Genomic DNA, 18,301 nt, shown 5'->3' on the forward strand with positions numbered 1-18,301 from the left:
ATTCGTTTTTGCTTGGAGCAGTCGTCACCACCAGCATTCGCCTGTGCAGTCCTCGTCTGCAAGTACATTTGGGTCAGACCCGATTGACGCAAATTCGGTTTACGTAGGCCCGGGGCGGGCGGCTCCAGACCTTCGGCAGAGTTCGCCCGAGTTGGGACGAACCATCTGTGCCCGCGGAGGGGGGTGGCATGTCCGCTTCGCGCAGAGTCAGGGCCCGGATGGCGGGGATTAGGAAGCAGACCAGCCTGAGGTCCCTTCACGCAGGATGCCTGGGAAAGCGTGGCTTTTCCGGGTTGCAACTGGAGCTAAGGGCGAGGGTCGGCGCCACATGTAGGCTTGCATCCCCCCAAGCTGTGGACTCGGCTGCAGAGCAGCGGGTACCCAGTTCCCGGAGCTTTTCACACCTAGGCCTCCACTGGGAGGTACAGCCGGTCTGGGGGACCCGGGAGCCGGTCCGAGGGGACGGGGGTGGCAGGGTCCCTATCTTTCCCGGCCGGACCTCCCCTTGGGGCCTACGCGACGCGCGCGCCCCTTCGCCCACTCTGTGCCTCTCACTGCCCCTAGACTTCTCGGGACCACACCTCCCGCTCGCATGGCGGACAAGAAGCTGGTGGTGGTGTTTGGAGCCACAGGTAAGCGAAACCCCCAAAGGAGGCGCTGGACCCTTCACCCAGGACAGCCTGGGGGTCCGGCCGGCCCCGCCCCCCCGCGCTGGGGGGGCGCCACCCTCGGCAGGCCTCCCAGGCAGCTTCCACCCTGCAGGTCTTTCTGATTCTCCACAGGTGCCCAGGGGGGCTCAGTGGCCCGGACGCTCCTGGAAGATGGGACATTTAGGGTCCGAGTGGTGACCCGGGACCCTGGGCAGAGGGCAGCGAAGCAGCTGGGGCTGCAAGGTGCAGAGGTAGTGCAGGGAGACCAGAATGACGAGGCCAGCATGGAGCTGGCCCTGAGCGGCGCTCACGCCACCTTCATTGTGACCAACTATTGGGAGAACTGCAGCCAGGAGCAGGAGGTCAAGCAGGTGAGGGCAGGCCGCAGGGCGTCGGGAGGGAGTGGGGAGGCCAGGGCAGGAGCCGGGCATCTTCAAAGAGCTCCCAGCCTCCCTGCAGGGCAGCTCTGACTTGTCAGAGAGGGGCTGTCCCCTGCCTGTGATGACGGACACTGCAGCTTTTCCCCTCCTCTTCCATGCAGCCCTCCTAGACTTTGATAAGGGCAGGAGGTGACTTCTTTTTCATCCAGTGACTTAAGATATCATTCATGTACCGTACTGTTCACCCTTTTGACATGTACAGTTCAGTGTTTCTTCACCTGTTTGCAAAGTTGGGCCGCCATCACCACTACTAATTCCAGAACATTTCATCACCCCCAAAAGAAAACACCATACCTGTTGGCAGTCCTTCCCCATTCCCCCTCCCAGGCAACCACAATCTGCTTTATGTCATCCAGTGACTTCACATTTTCTAAACAACTCTGCTGACCCATGCTGCTGCTGCTGCTGCTAAGTCGCTTCAGTCGTGTCCGACTCTGTGCAACCCCATAGACGGCAGCCCACCAAGGCTCCCCCATCCCTGGGATTCTCCAGGCAAGAGTACTGGAGTGGGGTGCCATTACCTTCTCCCTGCTGACCCATAATTTTCTTAAAAGGTACACATTTTAATTGTACAATTTGATGATATTTGAAGATAAATATGCACATATAACTGACTTCCCAGGTGGCGCTAGTGGTAAAGAACCCACCTGCCAATGCAGGAGACATAAGAGACATGGGTTCGATCCCTGAGTCAGGAACATCCCCTGGAGGAGGGCATGGCAACCCACTCCAGTATTCTTGCCTGGAGAATCCCCTGGACAGAGGAGCCTGGTGGGCTACAGTCCATAGGGTCGCAAAGAGTCAGACACAGTTGAAGCCACTTAGCAGACACACAGCACACATACCCATGGAACTACCATTCTAATCAAAATATGGTGGTGAGGGACAGGGAAGCCTGGCATGCTGCAGTTCACGGGGTTGCAAAGAATCAGACACAGCTTGGCAACTGAACAACGACAACAATCAAAGTATAATCTATCACCATCATTCCCCAAATCTGCCATGTCCCTTTTTAGATGTGTCATGTTTCTCTTTATTCTGTTTTCCACCCAGCTTCTCTCTGGTCGGTGGCTGTTGAGCCCAGGCTGCCGTGGGAGGGATGTGAGACGAACATGCATCTTTTTAAAATCTCCTGGAAGGTAGAGACACTTGCAGTGGGCCTGTCACATAGCAGGCACTTGGGTATTTGTAGAAGGTATGACTGGCGCAGCTGAGGTTCCGGGGCTGAGACCCCTGGCCGTCGGCTTTCAGTCCTGCCTCATCCACAGCTCCCCACTGCCTTGGCTGTGGACGTGACTTCCCTGAGCTGGTCTCTCTTTCCTCTTATGTAAAAGGACCACTTTGGTCCATAAAGGGAAGCTGGACTGGACCATTGGTCTCTTTGTTTTTAACCTCGAGCCTTCAGTTGCTGTCTTACCTGGAAGCCCATCTCAGCGGGTGGACAAAGAGAACTTTTCTGGTTCATGCAGATCCTGTCAACCTGACCGCCTGTGCCATAACAAATGACCACAAGCCACGTGGCTTAAAACCACAGGAATTTATTCTCTCCCAGCGCTAAGTCCAGGAGTCCAACAGCAAGGTGTTGGCCCTGCGCTGTCTGGAGGCTGGCCTCTTCCGGTGTCCGGAGGTGCCAGCTCTTCGTGTGGTCACGTCACTCCAGGCTCTGCCTCTGTCTTCACGCGGCCTCTCCTCTTCTCCCTGTCTCCTCTTCCATCTCTCATAAGGACACTTGTCATTGGGTTGAGGGCCCACCAGGGTAATCCAGGATGATCTCAAGTTTTTTAACTTAAAAAATATCTGCGGAGACCCTCTCCCAAACGATGTGACATTCACAGGCTCTGGCGGATGGGAGGTGGACATGTCTCTTGGGAGGCCACCATCCAGCGCCCTACACGGCCTTGTGCAGCAGGGTCCCCACTTAACTGACGAGGCCAGAGCAGTTAGACCCTTTGTCCTGGAAGGCACAGGCAGGGCGCTGCAGAGCCAGTCTGAAGCCCATGTGGCGTGTCTTCTGTGCTGAACGGCTGAGCCATAGCGCCTCCTTAGGGGACGGCTGGGGCTCTCCAAGGAAGACGGCACAGCACGGGGACAAGGTGCTGTCTAAGCACAGGCAGAGACCAGAAGCCTCTGTGCGCCCCCTCCCAGGTGGCACATGGAGGACTTTGGTCTAGTACCCTGGAAGGTGGGACAACCTGGATGATCTAGAGAAGGGGCACTAAGGCTGTGTGGCTGGTGGGAGGCTTATAATCCTGGGGTAGACGATGTGATGCTGTGGGAGCCGCACAAGAAAGGGGGAGCCTTATCAGAGGGGTTAGTGGCCTGTGGCTCTTGGCAGAGTGGCCTCTGGGGTGGGAGAGCCAGGGCCGCGATGGGGACACACACCCTTCCTCTGAGCTTTGTGGCTTCTCCCTTCCTGCCCGCCCGCCAGGGAAAGCTGCTGGCCGATTTGGCCAAGCGCCTGGGCCTGTGCTACGTGGTCTACAGTGGCCTGGAGAACATCAAGAAGCTAACCGGGGGGAGACTGACAGCGGGACACTTTGACGGCAAAGGGGAGGTGGAGGAGTATTTCCGGGACATCGGCGTCCCCATGACCAGCGTGCGGCTGCCCTGCTATTTTGAGAACCTCCTCTCCTACTTCCTGCCCCAGAAAGCCCCGGATGGAAGGAGCTACTTGCTGAGTGAGTGTGCTCCCTCGGGCGTCTGCTGGCACCATGACCCAGAGAGTGGGCTTGTCCTCCGAGGGCTCCAGGTCTGAGCCCCGGCCCTCTCACAGTAGACCCATGACCCTGCCGGGCCTCCGTGTCCTGTCCCGTAAGATGGGCATGACCCGGACTTCCCCAGGGAAGATCTGCCCAGTGTGGGATGCTGTGCTGTCTGTTGGAGAGCTTTGCAGAAATGAGCATGGTTCTTGTTTCTGCCTCATCAGTGAGGAGAGGGTTTGGAGGGCTAGGTCCAGTTGATTTCCCGGGGGTAGGAAAGCACTTTCTTCTCTGCCCGTCTGCAAATCTGCAAACAGTGTGGAGGGCGCTGTGTCCAACCTGTGTTCTGCCGCTGGTGGGGCAGCAGGGGAGGCTCGGCAGGCAGAGTGGGAGGGGTCAGAGCCCTCCCCTGGCTCCTCACCTCTGCATGATCCCTGCTCACCCTCCCATGGGCAGAGTCTGGGCCTGGTATTGGCACCCCAACACCACCTTTTACAGTTTGCAGAGCCATCGTCAGAGAGTCGCCTGTGTTCCATCCCCACAGGCTCCTGGGTGGTCTGAATGGGCAGCCATGGAAACTTTACAGGCAGGGCTGGAGGGCTCCAGGTGCCTCATCTAGACAGAGCTCTGCCTATCCATCCCCAGAGCCACACCGTGGCTGGTAGAGTCGCTTGTTAACACGTTTGTCAGCACCCACCATGCTGCTCTGGGTTCGGCCCCAGCCTTGGCCAGCCGAGCTTTCTTGCTGGCGTTTGGAGCACCCTCCGTGGGCATCCGCGTCAGGAACTGGGGTTTGCACCCATTCTTGGGCAGGGCGCCTTTCAAAGCCCCTTCCCCTCCTTCTGCTTGTTCCCGTCTCAGGCCTGATGGGTGGCAGGCCTGGAGTTCTCCCCAGCCTGGCTCCCAGGATTTGAACGGTCTGCCAGCGGCAGAGCTCCATCGTGTCCCGTTTCCTGACTCAGTTCTGCTGCTGACCCTGGGGTGTCTGAGTTAGGCCAGGTGCTGACCTGTGCGCCAACCAGCTGGTGGAGACCGACCCCTCAAGAGACAGGGGCCAGCACACCCCTCTCCCCCTCCCAGGCTTGCCCATGGGTGACGTGCCCATAGACGGCATGGCTGTGGCCGACCTGGGTCCCGTGGTGCTCAGCTTGCTAAAGACCCCACAGGAGTACATCGGCCGGAACATCGGGCTCAGTACCTGCAGACACACGGCGGAGGAGTACGCTGCCCTGCTCGCCAAGCACACAGGCAAGGCGGTGCGCGACGCCAAGGTGAGAGGCCCGGCGGGACATGGAAGCCCGATCCGAGCGGCTCTGCGGGTAGCAGGGGAGTGGCATCCTGGGCTGCCCCGCGCTCTGAGCATCACAAAGCCTAGTTCATCCTCAGAGAAGGCTGACGTCGTGCGGTTCTCAGGAGCAAAGTGTGGCTGCCGGGTGAGATGTCTGGCTCTGGCAGGGGGCCAAGTGGCAAGAAAGGGCTTGAGGAAGAGGGCCCAGTAGGGGCCAAAGCAAGCAGGGAGAGCACGGGGTGTCTTGGGCTCCTTGGTGCAGGGGAAGGAGACTGGAGTGGGCCCCGTCCGGCTCCTTTCCTTGGCCTGGCACAGTCCCCTCCTTCCCTCACCTACCCTGTCCTCTTGTCCAGACCCCTGGGTTTGTTGTTTCTTCTCAGTTTGAGATTATGGGATACTCAGAGTCATTAAACGACAGAAACCACCCACAGAGCCTCCCAGACGCAAACAGAGCAGTAAATGGGGAGAGACCAGGGCAGGACACGTTTTGGGCTCAGATTTTGCTCCCAGCCCTTAACACCCACCTGTGTGTAACCAGAGGCCCAGCCCCTGGCCCCTCTCTGTCTTGGTTTCTTCATCTGTAAAGTGGGCGTATGGAACGTATCCCATCCTCGGGGGTGGGCTGTGAAGACTGAACGGAATAACTGATGTAGAGGCTCCCTTGGCACAATGAATGCACTAGAAAATGTGCACTAAATGGTTATTACTATCTAAACAAAGAAAGCCTGAGGCCATCATGGAGGGTTTGGGAGCCAAGGAGTTAAGGTTCAGTTTGGTTAGGAAAGGGGAACAGCTTTGGTGTTTTAAGCAAGAAAATGATGAAAGCAGAGTCCTGCTGTGGAAGGGACTGAGACGTTTTCACCTTGTGATCTTGGAAGAACAGGATATAAATTGCCCTGGAACAGTGGTTTTTGAAGTTTCATCTCTTTAGTATCAATGGTTTTCAGATGAATTCAGGGGGACAAAGTAGAGGCTGAGGTACCAACAGTGTAGTCAGGGTGCTGCCGACGCTAAGAGACGCTCCTCTGCTTGCAGACAAGCCCCGAGGACTACGAGAAGCTTGGCTTCCCCGGCGCCCGGGACCTGGCCAACATGTTCCGTTTTTATGCCCTGAAACCTGACCGCAACATCGAACTGACCCTGAAGCTCAACCCCAAGGCCAGGACTCTGGACCAGTGGCTAGAGCAGCACAAAGGGGACTTTGCAGGGCTGTGACCCTGCCCACCTCTCAACCCCGTCTGGGGGTACAACGGGGGGTGCGGTCACAGTGACCCTCTCTTGTGTTACAAGAAAGTTTATTTTTTAAATAAAGGCCATTGTTCTCACAGATGGCTTCCAAAAGAAAAGCGCTTTGTTTCATGGTTTGGGGTAGGGGTGGCAGATGCTGGGGCACCAAGGACATGAAAATTCCAATAGGAAGCGTCAAGTGCCCAGCCAAGTGGTGGCGGGGGCCAAGAGGACCCCCAACCCAGCCCTGCAGCCAGGGGCGACGTCTGACACCCCTGCACATACACCCTTCCACTCCAGAGCATCCGGTCATCCGCATGTTCCTTCTGAGTTTCAGGGCGGGAAGACCGGCCCCTTCTTCCTCTCTCTTCACCTGCCTCCTGGGCCCCCGGGTGCAGTAGCCTTGAGATGTGGTGATCTCAAAACATGCTGGTAAGAAAGAAACCCTTGAAGGGACGTTACCGAGCTGTGGACCCCAGGCCATGAGAACTGAGCACTGTGGAGAAGAGGTGATGCTGTCCACAGCACAGGCAGGGAGGGGAGACCAGGGAAGTGACCCCCCAGCCCTGCGTGGTGGGCAGAGCCCCCGGGCATTTGGATGGCCTCCCTCTCTCGCTCACTATAGAGGTGAGAAGCGCAGGCCTGGAGGACACGGTTGATGGGGAGACTGGTGTCTCTGGGCTTGCGGGTCATCTACCGCAGTCTCTACTACCCTGCTCTGGCCTTGGGACCCGCAGAGGCACTGAAAGGGTAGCAGGGCTGCCAAATTCATTCCATCTGTTGATTCATAAGCACTTTGTCGACAACTTATCCAGTGTGCTAGACCCTAAATACAATGTTAATCAGGAAAGTTATACACCGTGTCTTGAGTCTGGTTTAGCAGGAGGGCCAGATACCAATGTGTGGGATGGCTGCAGGACCGACATCAGGCTGCAGGGAGCAGGGGGGGTGAAGAACACTGGAGGAGGGCCCACTTCAGGGGCACAGCGACAGCCTGAGGGAGCAGCCTCCCAGGAAGGTAGGAGGGAACAGACGTGATGACCCAGGCTTCCAAGCCCACCCATATCAGCAGGAGAACCCAACAGGTCATCCATGTCCAGCCCTGTGATGCCCAAGTGCCGCGGGCCTTCTGGAGGGGAGACTCGCCTGCTGGGACCCTGACTCATGATGGGATCCAGGAGTGGCCCTCGGTTGGCACCAAGCCTGGGGAGGGCCCGCCGCACTGGCTCCAGGGCGAGCTGCAGGGAGCTGAGGGCAGGCTCCAGCCGGTGCTCACCGTTTCACCAGCCCTCTGGGGGTGGGTTGCTTACCTGGTGCCCTCTGGCCGGGCTGCTGTGACGACTACATAGGGGAACTGGGGAGAAGCAGCGTCTAGCTCCCCGGGCCCCTCGTGATCAGGTCTTGCAAGCCTCCAGTGCCTTCCCCTGTCCATCCTGCTCCCAGCACTTCAGCAAGTGCTTGCCTCCCATCCACAAAGGCCCAGGGGCCTAGAGACACTCTCTTGTGTTTCTAAATGGCGCGGCTCACGCTCTAGCCCCACCTCAGGCTGCAAGGTGGTCAGGAGACAGATCTCAGGAGCTAACTGTGGGAATGAGCCAAACCCAGTCCAGCCAGGCCTCGAGGGGGACCCGAACCTACAGATGCTGCCCTGCCACCTTCTGACCATCGGAGGGAAGAATGCCTTGGCATAGCCATGAAGATGTCTCACTGGAAAGAAAATCCACTTTCCCCTTTCAAAGTCTAGACTGCTACTTTCAAAAAACATGGCTTTGGTTGACTTCTCTAGGAAGAAGACCTGAGGTGCCAAGAGAGACACCACTGAGCTCTCCACCACCGTACCCTGGGGTCTCAGATCCCGCCCAGGCCATGCTGAGTCCACAGCAGGTGCTCGGCAAACTTCTGTTCAATGGAGAAAGAGTTTGGAGACTGGCAGGAAGTCTCTGGGCCTCCTTCTTGCCCACCAGGTCTTCCCAGCCTCTTCACCCAATCCAGCAAGTGCGCACCCCTGCCTCCACTACAGCCTGCTCAGCCCAGAACCCCAGGGCAGGGTAGAGTCATGTGCTTGGGGCCCACTCCAGCCACCAGAGCCCAGAAGACCACAGTACACACAAAATATCTTAATACTCCTCTGAAAACAATGGAAGAAACAAAGAGTATCTAGTGATGGCGGTGGTGACGCTCAGGGACCTAAGGAGGCCACACTGCAGGTCTTTAGAGGAGCGGGCTCCCAGAGTAAAAGCGACAAGCTGAATCCTAGAAGGTTCGTTCAGATCAGCACATCACTGCAGGATAAGCTCCCTGCTCCGGGTTGGGAGGGTCCGCGCCTGTCAGAGCGACACCTGTCCCTCGGTGGGGGTGACGCTGAGGAAAGCCACCTCTGGCTGCCCCAGGAAGGCCAGCAGACGTGGGCTGGCCTGACGGGCACCTGCAGAGAGCTGTCCGGACTCTTTCAAGGAAGAGATGACCACAATTCAGGTTTTAAATATCTCTTTGCAGTAGATAATCTTATTTACATTGATACAGAATCATTTTACATTCTTAGAGCAGACACTAGCAGATGCTTTATTTTAGTAAATTATGGGGGGGAAACAGAAAGCACACTTATCAGAAGGGTTCTCCGTTAGCCTGTCTCACCACAGCGAGGGGATCTGGAAACACAGGGAACCCGCACGTCCCAGGAGCCAAGGCTGGGAAATGGTGCTTGGTCTGGCTGGTTGCTGGAGAACCTTCGATTGCTGAGAGTCTGCTTTCCTCTGAACAAACACTCGTACGGGAAAAGACAATGATTCTCAGCACTGAATAATTTAAACACACATCTGAAAACAGGTCAGTAGTGAGTGGTGAGACCCAAGGCCCTGATAGCAGTGGGGCAGGGCTGGAGTTGAGAGGCCCTCAGTCAGCTCCAGGCCATGCCGGCTGTGGTCCAGCAGAGGGGCAGGAGCCCCACCCACGCCTGGCTTAGAACAACACAACCCAACTGCCGGGGGACAGGGCCACCCTGCGTGGGGTGGGAGGAAGGACCTTCCGTCCTGACGGAGATCACGGCCCATGTGTCCTCTAGGTGTCACCCCAGGCCCCCAGGTTCCAGCCACTCAGTACCTGTGGGAATTAAACCAACTCCAGCTGAAGGGTGGGTGACACCAGCGAGGTGTGTGTGCCCCATGTTCCCAGAAAGGACAACCTGTCAGGAAAGACTCATTCTGGAACGTCCCGGAGGTTTGCTGAGAGGGAAATCAATCACGTCACAACTCGGTGCAGCTTAAGGCTTCATTTTTAAGCTGTAAGCATGGCCTTTAATTCTTTAACCACATTCAGTTCCAAATTAAGAGTTTCAGCTCTGCAGGAAGTGTCCAGCTGTCTGACTTTGCCAGAGCCTGAAGAGGCCAAGTTACCTCCCCGCAGACAGGAAGCTACAAGCCCTGAGGCTGGCCATGCCTGACTGCCCAGGGTCTGTCCCGTCCGCCATGACCTTCTGTGAAGAGCCGCATGGTCACGTGAGTTCACTGTTGCCAAGGCGGTCCGGAGGCCTCTGCAGGCAGGGGCTCGGTGCTGCTGTGGGGAATCCTCCTGCGTCCGAGGTGCCCTGGACACGAGGGGGTGCTGCTGCTCCCTGCCTAGTTCCCAGTGGACCGTTTTCCTGAGCCAAGACACAAACGGGTACAGTTCACTGGCCTCGCAGGAAAAGACACACCCTGTCGGTGAACTTCTGCAGTCCTTGGGAAGGAGGCCCCAACATCAGGGACCAGCACGAGTGAAAGGTGAGTCCCAAGACACCACGGTGAGCAAGCAGGACTCCCGTCACTGCCCCACCCCACCCCACACTAAGGCTGCCACTGCCCTAGACGTCCCAGCCAGGACAGGGCGGGGCTGGGGAGATCTGAGTTCTAGGCCTGGCTCTGCTGTGACCTACCCTCTGTGACTGTGGGCAACCTGGTTCCCACCACGGCAGGATGCAGTGGCCCCGGGAGCTGGTGGAAGGAGGGCTGGGGGGCTCCAGGAGGTGGTTCAGCCCTGCACTACCTGCCAGCTCCCCTTGGGCTAAGGCTAGGCTCACACCACGCCTGAGATGGGAACCTCTTCAACTCTGGGGGTGGGGGGATGATACTGGCTAAAATGAGGGAAAACAGGGATTCATTATTTCAGAGGGGCATGAAAGGGAGGAACCTCAGGGGTTTTCCTACCTCGGCTGGGATATCAGGAGGTAAACATTCTCTTAAGTTTGGAAAGGAATCCCTCGTCCTCCCCAGCCTCAGGCCTAGCCTTGCCTCCCGCGGAGCTATCCATGGTGCTGCCACCTGGGCATAAACAGCAGAGAGAACTGGGGTCAAGGGCGCAGACCTCACAGCCCACCCCAGGCCCCACCTGGCCACCCAGGGCTCGTGCTCCAAGAGCCACCCCGAGAGGAAAGGTGGCCATATCAGGTTGCCCAGGGTTGTCCCGTCCATCAGATGATTCAGCACTTAGAGCATCCCAACTGCTCCCCAAGTCACTGGCCCTCGAGGGGAAAACAAGGTACAGAAAGGAACAACAGGCAGCTGTCCCACTTAACAACCGTAACAGAAACACAGCCAGCACCAATGCCTTCCAGGCCAGGCTGCATGGCGTCCATACCTCATTCAGTCCTTACGGTAACCTTACAGGTAAATTCCAGATGAAAAAAACAAAAACTAGGGGCACAAAGGGGTTAGGTGCCATGACTAAGGTCACAGAGCTGCTAAGTGGGCAGGAGGTCTGAGTTCAGACCCAAGCAGTCAGACCCCAAAGCCCAGGCTCTGAGAAGGTGAAGAGCATGTGCCAAGACCCACCGACCAGCTTCTGCACCCGGTCAGTACGCACTGATCGCCTCTCCAGGGCACCGGGATCCCAGGACACATGCACTGCTCATCTGGGATGGGGCAGCCAAGGACCCGTGCATCACTGGGCAAGCACCTGGCTCCAAATGCTCCCGAGACGGGCGGCCACCTTTCTGTTTCCGGAGGGGCCGTGAGAGCCCCTCTGCACAAACACATCACGTTAAAGATCAGCCACCCATGAGGCAGGAGGGCCGACGCATTACGAGCTGGACTGGACTCAATGTTTTTCATTGTTTCAGGAGAAATAGTGCATGTCAATGTGCAGGGGAATGTATGTCAAGGACAGTGTGTAGAGGGGACAAAATGTCCATGTCCCCAAGCTCTCAGTTTGAGATGCCTTTGTCGGTGAGAGGCCCACAGCTTTGGGCAGCAGAGGTCACAGTCTCCAGAAGGGGTGGGGAAGGTAGTCCATGGCTCTTTACAAGGTGATGAATAACCAGGTAACGCTCATTCTATGAATCTGTACCACCTTTTTCTCCACAAGTACAAGCTCCTAGTGTCATAAGCAAGGTCTGGCATTTACTTGGGGGTTCAGTGCCTGCCTGGCCTTCCCCCCTCACACTGTGAGCTGAGCAGGGCAGGGACCCTGTCTCTCTGGGCATCATTTCCGAGCACATGGCAAATGCTCAGTGACCATCAGTGCGAGGAAACAGACCCACCAACCGGACTCCAGGATGATGTCTGAGGACCAGACCCACCCTACAGGCAGAGGTGTGGGGTCTGCACGCACAGTCTGACTCCCTGAGCTGACTACACGCTCAGACTGAGCCAGCAGAGTGCCTCTTGTTCCACTAACATGTCTTTCTCCCCACCTGCCTCTTGCCTCCACCCTGCCTAAACAGAGGGGCTCAAGAGTCAATGCCGTCAGCTCATCAGAGAAGAGACCACAGGGGGATCCAAGCCCTGGAAGAGGTGCCCGCACGACAGCTAAATGGACGTACAGGGGTCGTCACAGGAGTTAGTGACGATCGAGAAATACCAACAACGAGCCACGCTGTCTCTAAACCCAAAAGGTCACTTGGTAACCTCAGAGTGCCCCAGGCCCCCAGCTCGCTGCGGTTTTCCTGCTTCTCAGACTGGGAACAAAGCCAGGGTCAGCCATTATTAAGGTTTTCAGCAGGGGCTACAGAGAACAAAAATAAACAAGCAATACTAAACCCGCCAAAAACTTTTAGGTTGTTTTCCTACATAATGGTAACTTTCCAAATGCCTTCCAGGTACCTTTCCCATGGTGAAAGCAAAGACATCCAGGAATCAATCTGCATCTGCAGTGACTATCTCCATGGGCACTTGGGGGCTATTAAGCGACATGCTAGCTCAAGAACCACTGATGACTGAAGGCAACTGCTTCCAGTGTAACTTTAATAGCAGAGATTCAGGCTCTACTTGAATAAATAGGATGCACCTTAGTGCAGTTGTCAGGAAAGGTAATTGTGTGCACTGGTGTGTCCTCACACGTGGAGGGCAAAAGTAACTTTCTTCACAGTAACAAGAGGCTTAACCACACCCAGGCTGCAGACTGACAGTGCATTCCAGTGTTAAGATTCTTAAAAGCCATCTAAAGAATTATGTCTGGGAGCCAAATTTCCCACTGAATACAATTCTGAAATGACAACAGAAGTGAGTGGAAAAAAAAATAATTCAGGTCACTCATTTCACTTTATGAACTCTTCACAAACACATGCAACACATATGTTAACATTATGATATATTCAGCAAAATTATGTCAATAGAAATTCAAGACGAAGAACTGGCAATGGGTCTGGCACATAAGAGCCTCCCAATAAATCTCGGCTAAACAAGGGGAGAGGGAATGAGCTAACATGATGAGAACCATGGACATTACTCAGAAGCTGACTACAGGATCAACTCCCAATCTGAGCTCTCAGGAAGGGGCTTGATAACAACTGGTGGATAATACCCAACATGCAAACAGTGAACAAGGCACAGGGTCTCACGCCGAGCTCAGTCAGGAGGACCTCAAGTTCCCCTGGGGGAGGGGGGCATGGCTGAGAGCTGGTTGCAGAGCAAATCTCGCATGCTCCGTGACTGTGGGAATATTTGGGACTCAGGAAAAAAACCTAGAGGTGCATAAGTAGAGTTATGTGGAAGAATTATCCCCACTTCTTTTTAGTCCAAGGGATAGTAACAAGAAAATATGAAAAAGTCTATGAACCAAACCACTAAAGTAAGTGCTCACTTTATGCCCAGTCAGCCACAGATACAATCTGTGGCAGTTGTTTTTTCACAGAGGACTTGGTCTCCTGGATTTTGGGGAGCTCAGCCAAGTCCATGCAAAGGCTGCTGCCACTGGGACCCCCAGCCCTGCCCCAGGGCTCCAAGACCCCACCCCCAGCTCCGATCACCTGCTCTGACTGTACACTAATCTAAACACCATTCAAGTTCTGAGAAGGTGAGAGAAAATCCAGGACCCAGACAAAAACAAAGTGATGCAACCAGGAGGCAACACGTCGGGCAGCAGAAGCCAACTCACCCTCAGCATGGCCTCTCCCAGCCCAGCAGGAGGCCCAACCGACAGGGTTTTCTCGGCGGAGCACCCCATCCCAGCAGAGCACCCCATCCGGGCAGAGCACCCCATCCCGACACAGCACCCCATCCAGGCAGAGCACCCCCATCCAGAGGGAGAAGAGCTGCAGCCAAGGTGCCTGTAGCCAAAGTGCCTGCCTGTTGTCAGAATAAGGGGGCATGGCTACTCACCAATCGCCAATATTTAACTGCACTCTACAGATGTTTAAGCTCAGAGTAAACAAGGTGTTTTGTTTGTTCACGGCCCTAAAAGCTCAGAGTTTAGACCTGCTGCACACAGGCAGATCTGGAGTTGTTAAGCCTGCCACAGCTACTGTTTACAGGACACTCTGAAATCCAGGGGAAGCCTTCTGGACGAGGAAGACATGTATCTTCTCCTTTAGTGGCTACAAGCTGACCTCATGCAGGAATGAACCCACGGTCACAGGGCAAGTGGCAGAACCGAGGCCAGAACTCAGGAGAGCAGCTCTAAGACGCAGAGCCACTCCCTGGAGGGAAGCGTCACAGGCCTCACTGACCTCGGCCAGCAGTGCGTGCACAGAGGACGAGGGCCAGGGCGGGGGGCCCTGCTGGCCAGCTTCCCCGAGTGGGGCTGCCCCACACCACTCTGCCCAACACTCAGCCCCCTCTTACTACTGGGCCCTCTGGAGACTCCAGGAAGATTCCCCAGTGGAAACCCCAACATGCTTCCAGACCGTCTGCCCTCCCAGGTACTGGGCGACTCCCACGGGCCGCAGGGGTGCCTCACCAGTGCTTGTGTTGGTGACGCCGTTCACCGTCCCCTCCACGTCGGTCTCGTCCTCAGCGTAGCTCAGGATCAGGCTCTGCTGTCGGCTTGTCAGTCTCCTGTGGACCGAGCGCAATCAGTGTCCGAGCGGCTCCTCTGGGCAGCTCTTCAAAAGGACGTGGACGTGGCCGGCCCCCACGCAGCATGTGGGAAAGGCAGGACCCTTGACCCAGGCACCGGGCACACCCTGAACCCAAGAGCCCACACCCTTAAAGCTTCTGTAAAGTAAACCGCTGCAACTACCCTGAGCTGTTCTAAACGACTGCCACTGTGGCCACGGTAAACAGTTTACCAGAGGGATGAAAAGCTGTTACAAGTGTGTGTGTTGGAAATTATCTAATTAAAGAGAGCGCTGGAAACCCAGCCCTCTGAAAAGAGCCAGGCAAGCCCTGCTCCGGATGTCCGCAGCTCCCCCTCGGACTTTTCTTTTGAAGGCTGGACACGACACAAGCCGCCAGCTCGCTCTAGATCATCTCTCAGATGGTGGGCGACCCAAGAGCGATAATAATAAAACCAACAGCAGCAATAACAGCTAACTGCTCCCTATGGGTTATTCATTTCATCTCCCAGCAACTCAGCGAGGTCGAACTTTTTTATCACGTCCGCTTTCAGAAGGAGCACCTGGGCAGGACAGACTTAGAGGGAGAAGTAACCTGCCTAAGCCTCAGTGCTTACAGCAGAAGCACCACACAGGCCGGGCAGTCGGGCTCAGCACCTGCTTGGCAGGTGAGAAGTCCTCGACTGGCTGCTGCTGGTGCTGGAAGCTGCAGAGAGCGCGTGGGCCTCGCCACACCAGGAGGCGCTTACTTTGGAACTCTGATCTTGATGTGAATGTAGTGGTCTCCGTAGCCGTAGCTGTTAATCCGCGGGATGCCCTTCCCGCTCATCCGAATCTTCTGGTCTGACTGAGTCCCAGGGGGGATCTATAAAGAAAGGAACCTCAGGTTTTCCTCCACCTCCAGCTGCCCAAATGAAAACATCTCACGACATGAAGACAATCTTACTCCTGAAAAGAACTCCATTCAGGTTTCTAGACCAAACCCATCAAACACCACACAGAAACTGGGTCCACCTTGAGCAGAGCCTATGACGGGCTCAGGGGCGAGGAGTCTAGGGTGGCAAGCCCACAGCAGGAGGGAGGGAGCTCGGGGAGTAGGACCTGGGAGGAGGCAGAGCCAACCTGGGGCGCCACTGAGGCCGCTGCCCAGCCCAGCAGGATGGACACGGCCCAGGAACTGCTTCCCGGCCGAGTCACACCCAAGGCGCGACCAACACTCCTCCTGCCTCCCGCCAGGCTGTTCCCAGGTTTCAGCCGTTTCCCGTTTTAGAAAAAAGAGAGCACTGCAGTACAGGAGTGGTGAGAACGTGCCCGCACTCTTACCGTCACGCTGATGGTCTCGTACAGGCCCTGCGCTCTGGCGGTGCCCCCAAGGATGGCCTGAGCTATGGAGATGAAGAGATCTGAGTGGATGTCCGCACCGTCCCTCCGGAACACGGGGCTTTTCTGCACCTAGGGCCAAGCACGGGAGGGTTACTAACGCTCAGAGAAGTCCTTCTGGAGAGCAGACCACAGCCGCGGCTCAGCGTGCAGCATCCAGGGAGACAGTGCACTTTCACCAAAGCACCCACCTACCCCAGCCTCTGGGAGTTACAGGGCAGCTTCTTCCTTCACTGCAATGCCACAGTGTCCTCCCAGATTAAGCTGTTCAAGTTTCAAGGGAAATAAAACTAAATTTTGAAAATTAAAAGAAATATAAAAATCTTACTTTACTAGAAACACAGACTAATACAGTCTACAAAGGCAGAAAGGGTTAACTTTCCAGAGTCTTTTGGTACAAGCTACCTTCAAGTCAGACTAGCGACACTGGAATGATTCAAATTTTATAAGCACTGTGTTTTGGGTCTCAAAGACATTCTTTGTCTTCCAGTGATTTCCTCTTTTCTTCTTCTCTACTATCAGCTGGGAACAATCTGAATTCTCTATCAAACCTTCTTCATAGACTGGCTTCCAGCCTGCGACCTTTCTCTTCAATTTCTCAGTCTTAAAGATTCACCCTTTACATTATGTTTGTCTTTGTTTTAAACTATGAAATATTTCACATATACGTAAATCAGCAAAGTAATTAACACACGCTGTACACACAACCCTGCTTAGGTCACAGAAGACCAGGACACAGGTGACTTCTCCCCGTCCTGCTCACCCCTCCACAATAACCGCTACATTTAGTCTGCATCTTTCCTAGGAGCGTCTGTTTACCTTTTTTACATGTTTCAGTTCAGTTCAGTTGCTCAGTAGTGTCCGACTCATTGTGACCCCATGAATCGCAGCACACCAGGCCTCCCTGTCCATCACCAACTCCCGGAGTTTACTCAAACCCATGTCCATCGAGTCAGTGATGCCATCCAGCCATCTCATCCTCTGTCGTCCCCTTCTCCTCTTGCCCCCAATCCCTCCCAGCATCAGGTTCTTTTCCAATGAGTCAACTCTTCGCATGAGGTGGCCAAAGAACTGGAGTTTCAGCTTCAACATCAGTCCTTCCAATGAACACCCAGGACTGATCTCCTTTAGGATGGACTGGTTGGATCTCCTTGCAGACCAACATGTCCCTAAACAATACATGACACCACCTCATGTGATTTGAAACTACACAGATGACCTCCTTCCTCGGCCTGCAACCTGCTCACTCCCTGTCCGTGACTGAGAACTACCAGGATGTCTCACACCAACATGTGCGTCTCCAGCCTTCTGCTCCGAGGTGTCCACAGTGCAGCCCACTTGCCATTTCCTCCCGAAGGGCAGCAGGCTGCTGGCAGTGTCTCGCTGTTGTAGACGAGGCTGCCACACACCTTGCCTCCACCTGCCGCACCTCCTTAGGGACATGCCTGGTGGAATCAGTGGCAGAAGGTGCCACTTCCTCTGTTACCCTTGCCTCAGAAAACCTTGCCTGCACGTCACATGTAAATCTGTAGCTCTGGCCCTTATTGTCCCCATGAACAATTCAATACATCAATAAAAATTAAAAGATGTTTTCTGTATTTTTATGAGTGCTTTGTTGCCAACTTGTAAACACCTTGGGGTAACTTTGTTCTCTCCACATTTAGCACAAAAGCTTGATGTAACACATGTTTAATCACCCTGCTGAGGTGGCCCCCACTTGCCTTAGAAACTTGAACGGCCAGGCACATTCCATGAAGCTCCCATCTCACCCATAAGAAGCCTGGGCTGCACCCTCTCCACAAGAGCAAAGGCCCAAAAGAGACTGTGCAAACAGAGCACCTACCCTGAATGTGATGAAAATTTCTCGTTTTCCTACAGGCATCCTCACAGTCTGGCCATCCTCAACTCCTGTAAGCAAAAGAACAATTATTTTGGGATGTCTGAAGGCATTTTCTATGCTGGATCTATTTACAACCCACCCACTTACTCATTCCTGTTTCCTGTTAACAAGGAACAACACAATTACCCAATACAGCAACAAGTAAAACAAGGGTAACTTTTCAAAGGTGCAGCATATAGTAATCGATAACCAAATGAAAGCACCTTCTCTTCACTTATTCAAGTTTACCACCAGGTCCACCTAGTATCCCAGTGAGTTTAGAGTCTAGTGGGGCACAGTGCTAAAGAATCCACCTGCCAATGCAGGAGATGCAAGAGAAGCAGGTTCGCTCCCTGGGTTGGGAAGATCCCCTGGAGAAGGAAATGGCAACCCACTCCAGTATTCTTGCCTGGAGAACCCATGGACAGAGGGGCCTAGTGGGCTACAGTCCCTGCAATGAGTTGGATGCCACTGAGCACATCCACAGGGGAGA

The 18,301-nt window shown here is 55.1% G+C and overlaps 2 protein-coding genes across 5 annotated transcripts in view; one reads left to right on the forward strand and one right to left on the reverse strand.

Annotated features, from left to right (window-relative positions):
• The first annotated feature begins 249 nt into the window (after positions 1-249).
• Positions 250-6,423, forward strand: NMRAL1 (NmrA like redox sensor 1). Of its 3 annotated transcripts, XM_043456517.1 has the most exons (6): positions 250-422; positions 565-632; positions 783-1,021; positions 3,519-3,768; positions 4,870-5,060; positions 6,113-6,423. In XM_043456517.1, the coding sequence occupies exons 2-6, from the start codon at positions 593-595 to the stop codon at positions 6,290-6,292; spliced, it is 900 nt and encodes a 299-aa protein (XP_043312452.1). In that variant the 5' UTR covers positions 250-422; positions 565-592; the 3' UTR covers positions 6,293-6,423. The 3 variants fall into 3 exon arrangements, with proteins under 3 accessions (XP_043312452.1, XP_043312451.1, XP_043312453.1); XM_043456516.1 differs by having other exon boundaries at positions 403-632; XM_043456518.1 differs by lacking the exons at positions 4,870-5,060; positions 6,113-6,423 and adding an exon at positions 4,651-4,862 and having other exon boundaries at positions 403-632.
• Positions 6,424-8,774: 2,351 nt separating this feature from the next.
• The window catches only part of DNAJA3 (DnaJ heat shock protein family (Hsp40) member A3), a 30,210-nt gene continuing 20,683 nt past the window's right edge, over positions 8,775-18,301 (reverse strand). The window contains exons 7-12 of one of the 2 annotated variants that reach the window (XM_043455673.1): positions 17,773-17,837; positions 15,873-16,001; positions 15,299-15,414; positions 14,453-14,550; positions 10,486-10,599; positions 8,775-9,941 (exon numbers count right to left, since the gene is read on the reverse strand). In XM_043455673.1, the coding sequence (XP_043311608.1) occupies positions 10,499-10,599; positions 14,453-14,550; positions 15,299-15,414; positions 15,873-16,001; positions 17,773-17,837 (509 nt within the window). In that variant the 3' untranslated portion in view covers positions 8,775-9,941; positions 10,486-10,498. The remainder of the gene's footprint in view (positions 9,942-10,485; positions 10,600-14,452; positions 14,551-15,298; positions 15,415-15,872; positions 16,002-17,772; positions 17,838-18,301) is intronic. The other variant, XM_043455674.1, reaches the window with a different exon arrangement.

This window comes from Cervus canadensis, chromosome 32 (genome assembly GCF_019320065.1).
Source record: "Cervus canadensis isolate Bull #8, Minnesota chromosome 32, ASM1932006v1, whole genome shotgun sequence".
Classification (NCBI taxonomy): domain Eukaryota; kingdom Metazoa; phylum Chordata; class Mammalia; order Artiodactyla; family Cervidae; genus Cervus; species Cervus canadensis.